The 4,198-nt window shown below is 36.6% G+C and overlaps 1 protein-coding gene across 1 annotated transcript; it reads left to right on the plus strand.

Moving 5' to 3' along the window:
• Positions 1-3,023: 3,023 nt before the first annotated feature.
• On the plus strand, positions 3,024-4,065 carry LOC134212745 (rRNA-processing protein UTP23 homolog). The gene is made up of 2 exons (XM_062690863.1): positions 3,024-3,309; positions 3,408-4,065. The coding sequence occupies exons 1-2, from the start codon at positions 3,190-3,192 to the stop codon at positions 4,059-4,061; spliced, it is 774 nt and encodes a 257-aa protein (XP_062546847.1). The 5' UTR covers positions 3,024-3,189; the 3' UTR covers positions 4,062-4,065.
• The last annotated feature ends 133 nt before the right edge of the window (positions 4,066-4,198 follow it).

Here is a 4,198-nt window from a genome sequence, read left to right on the forward strand (position 1 = left end):
AACACTTAAACATGACCTCTTAGCATAGGCCTGGTATTATCAATTTCCCACCTTATCGGCCGCGACGATTTGAAATCGTCGCAAAACAAATTGACGTCAAAGACGTCGCCAGCAGAAATGTTTTTTTTTGTTTTTGTTTATTTCAATTAATAACTTAAGACTAGTTGTCTTATAAATGTTACTCTGTTTATAAAGAAGAACTAGTGTCACGTTAATAAGGCGATAATCTGTAGTCATATTTTTCATCATTATCTTGTATGAGAGTGAATAGAAATTGAAAAAAAAAACTGATTATTGATTATTAAAGATTATTAAAGTGCTCAAAACATTTTTTTCTGAATCGTATAATTGATGTTTCATTGGTTAGATCATTTGGGAGCAAATTCCATGTAGCAACACCTCTGACAAAAAGGGAATTACTAGCAACACTATAGCCAGAGACCGGCGGAGTGAAAAACTGTCGAAATGGCAACGTATGAAAATGCATGAAATCGTGAAAATGATACTGGCAGCACTGGCAGTCGAAATGGAACCGCTTTTGACGGTTCGATTGGAAACAAGATGGCGTCTTCGCCGATCTCTTATTCTAGTATTTCTAGGAATTACCATACTTGGTTGTACGATGGCGGGGAAGGGTGAATTTGGTAAAGCGAATACTTCTACACTGACTAAGTTTGCTGTGTAAATATCTAGGTTGTTGATTTGTTACAATATTTCGAATTTGCAAGCAGCACCTAAGCTTGGCGAAGTTCTCAAAAGGACAACCAATCAGTTTGGACTGCAAATGTGTAACATGGTCGAATCTGCCTAAATTGAAAACGTATCTCACGCATGCATTCAATGCAACACGTAACTTGTTCTTCGTGGACGATGGTATCTGTTGCAATAGAAAATCGCAATTGGTAGGTAAAATACGGAAAAACGAGGCTTTTGAAGAGTTTCAGTTTTATATCAGATGATAAAAAATGTGCACAAAGTTGAAGGGTTCTCAATTTTGAATAAATTTTACCGCATTGGAGAAGAATGTAGTCATCCCATTCAAGATTATTTTTAATTAGGAATCCTAGACTAGTTGTCTTTTCAACGTACCTCAGTGGAGTTTGATTCAATATCAGCGAAGGGACGTTTCCATTGTAAAAGCTTGTTGTTAAAAACATAGCATAAGTTTTCACGACATTAATTGAGAGTTTATTTCTAGAGGACCACTCAAAAATTCGCGACAAATCTTCATTTACGTATCTTCACACAAAAAACAAATATTGTTTCCTGGAATGTTTTGCACTTTACATTTGAAAAGTGCTCCGTTTTCTTAAAAATAAAAATTAAATTGGTCTTTGTAAAAGTAGGTTTCTTAACTCGAAAGTTTTTTTCACCTGCTCCCAATTTAAAATTAAAAGTACAACCATTCAACCTGAAAATGCTAGAAGTGTCTCATCCTCTATCCGTCGCGAAGCTCATCGAAAACAAAATTGTCAACAACAATATCGCGGTAAACATTCGTATTTAATGTTTCGTGGATTTTTACTATTTTGAGATCGCTCTGTTCTCTGAAGATCTCCGGAAAAGCGGTCCCGGAACGAGTGACTGGAATAGAACGGCACAATCAAGCGACAGATTTTCCAGAAGTGCTTGTATCAAACCTGAAAACAGCTTGCTTCATGCCTTTCCCAAGTTTGGTTCTGGCCTTCGGGCATAAAATGGATTGTTGCTTTTACGTGCGAGGAAACATCCAAAGAACCTCACGGAATGGAAGGTAGGTAATAATATATTTTTTTGAACATCATGGAAAATTTGCAAAGCGATAGAATCGCGTCGCGACTGTCGTGTTGCGTGTGTTTGGGGGAACCTTTATGCCAATTTTTTTTTTACAGATCGGTTTCTGGTAATTATGATCATGAAAACATCTATGGCGGCGCAATATTTATCAATGTCTGCAATACGCCACCGACGAGCAACCTTGAGGGTATTTTACGGCGCTGTTATACATTGTAAAGGTTATTTAAAACGCGATTTAAAATCATGAAATAAAACATTAAAAACATTATATTTTGGTAAAATGGAAAAGAAAGGATAAATAGGCAAATGAAGAGGGTGGGAGGCGCGGTGGGAGGTTCCTTCTTTGATTGAAACTATCCTTTCTAAATGAAATAATTCCACTATTTTATTTACGATGTGATCATTTCCATTTGACAGTTCTACAGTTTTGTTTTAAAAGTTCAAACTTTTAATTTCAGAGCGTCATGCAACTTTTGAATCATGGTTGTCGCAAAAGTTACCGTACTTTTATTTTGAGCATTCACTACTCTCTACGAAAAAGAACCAATGCAACTTTTCATTTTTACCAATGTTTTTTTCAATTTTACCAATGATTTTTCTTTCTGTGTTGCAATGGAATCTATACTATAATTAGAACAATCCAAGTATAACTCTACATCATCAGCGTATATATGTATTTTACAATGCTTCAAAATATTGGGTAAATCCAGAGTCTATTATATAGAGTTGCGCAAAGAGGATCTTCTTACTCTTATTCTGAATGATGCTCTTGTTATTATGTTGAAAACTTTCATTTTTGTTCAACCCTTCAAGTGACTTCACGGGAGTGATCACTTCTAAAGCTTTTTAATTCGATAACCAAAGTCACCTACAGAGTGCAAACACGTGAGTTTCTTGTTGCAACTTTATTGGGGGGTGTATTGAAGTTTTTTAAAGCTGTTTCTAGAACAAATCTAATACATTTCAATTCATGAGTTTTAATTCGCCATAATAATCATCAGGCGATAACAATACTTCCGCCTTACCAACAATCATTTGTTTACTTTGCTCGATAGGTAGACGGTTTGACAGTTCAATAGGTAGATTTGGCTTCACTCTTTGCGTAACTCTATATATAATAGACTCTGACTTTTATGAACATCCATTTTTTTTTGGTTGAGTGTGGCAGACCCCTCGTTTATCGATTTGATATTCTGTCGATCAAAAGTCGACAAAAAGATGACATATCGAATTCGATAATGAAAATCAAAACAACCTGAGTTTGCTTCGCTCTTTTACCATCGCATGGGTTTACTTTCTTTCACTTCGTTATTTACTTGAAAAATTGTTTGAAACTGTACACAAATTTTTACATTAGATGATTCTCATAAATTAACATTTGCGAACAAAATTTGGTTTAATTAAAGTTCAACTATGAAAGTTACAAAACACAAAAAAGCGCGGAAGTATATGAGTTTCTACATCAATAACTTCGGATTTCGTGAACCATTGTTAGTCCTTGTGGATGGAACATTTTGCCATGCTGCCTATAAGGTAAGGCAAATACTAAACTTTAGTTTATTGAAAATAATCTCCCAGTAACTAATCCAAACAAATGAATATAAATAAAGTAATATAATTTCATGTTCCAGGCTCGCCTACAAATTGAGGATCAACTCAAGAAATACTTTGGGTGCGAGTTGAAGCCTATTGTAACTGCTTGTATCATCACCGAGACGGAAAACATCGGCGGACCGCTTATCGCTGTGTGCCAACTCCTGAAGAAGTTTCTCCTGCATAAATGTGGTCACGAGAAGAATCCTATTGCAGGATCGGCTTGCATTAAAGCCATGACGAAAACCTGCAATTATATCGTTGCGACACAAGATCGCAACCTGCAGGACTGGATCCAATCCAGGCCGGGCATTCCTCTGTTCTATCTTCACAACAATTTGGTACCCACGCTGGTTCAACCGTCCGAGGCCAGTGCACGGGCTGCCACCAATAAGACCCAAGCAAGGATTGAGGTTCGCGAAGTGGATGAGAAGACGTTGACGTCACTGAAGAAAAGAGAAGGATTGGTAACGGAAGTGACGCCAGAGCCTAGACGAAAACGGAAAAAGAAAAATCCTAACCCATTGTCGTGCAAAAAGTCGAAGAAGGTGAAGAATCACGGTAAATCGTCCGGCGGTGGAAAGACTGAAGCCGTACAGAATCATGGGATTGAAAAAAAGACACGAAAACGAATCAAACTGCCAAAACATGTGATCGAACATTTGAAAGCTAATAAAGAGGTTGTTTGTTGATGCATTCGATTTTGTTTCCCTATGACAAGCAAGTACGTAAGTCGAATCGATATTTAAAAATTTATTATATTTTTGGAACTGAGATTCTAAAAGCTGGATGCAGTCAGTGATATCAAGCTACAGTAATAAAGAAATAA

Source organism: Armigeres subalbatus, chromosome 2 (assembly GCF_024139115.2).
Source record: "Armigeres subalbatus isolate Guangzhou_Male chromosome 2, GZ_Asu_2, whole genome shotgun sequence".
Taxonomy (NCBI): Eukaryota; Metazoa; Arthropoda; class Insecta; order Diptera; family Culicidae; genus Armigeres; species Armigeres subalbatus.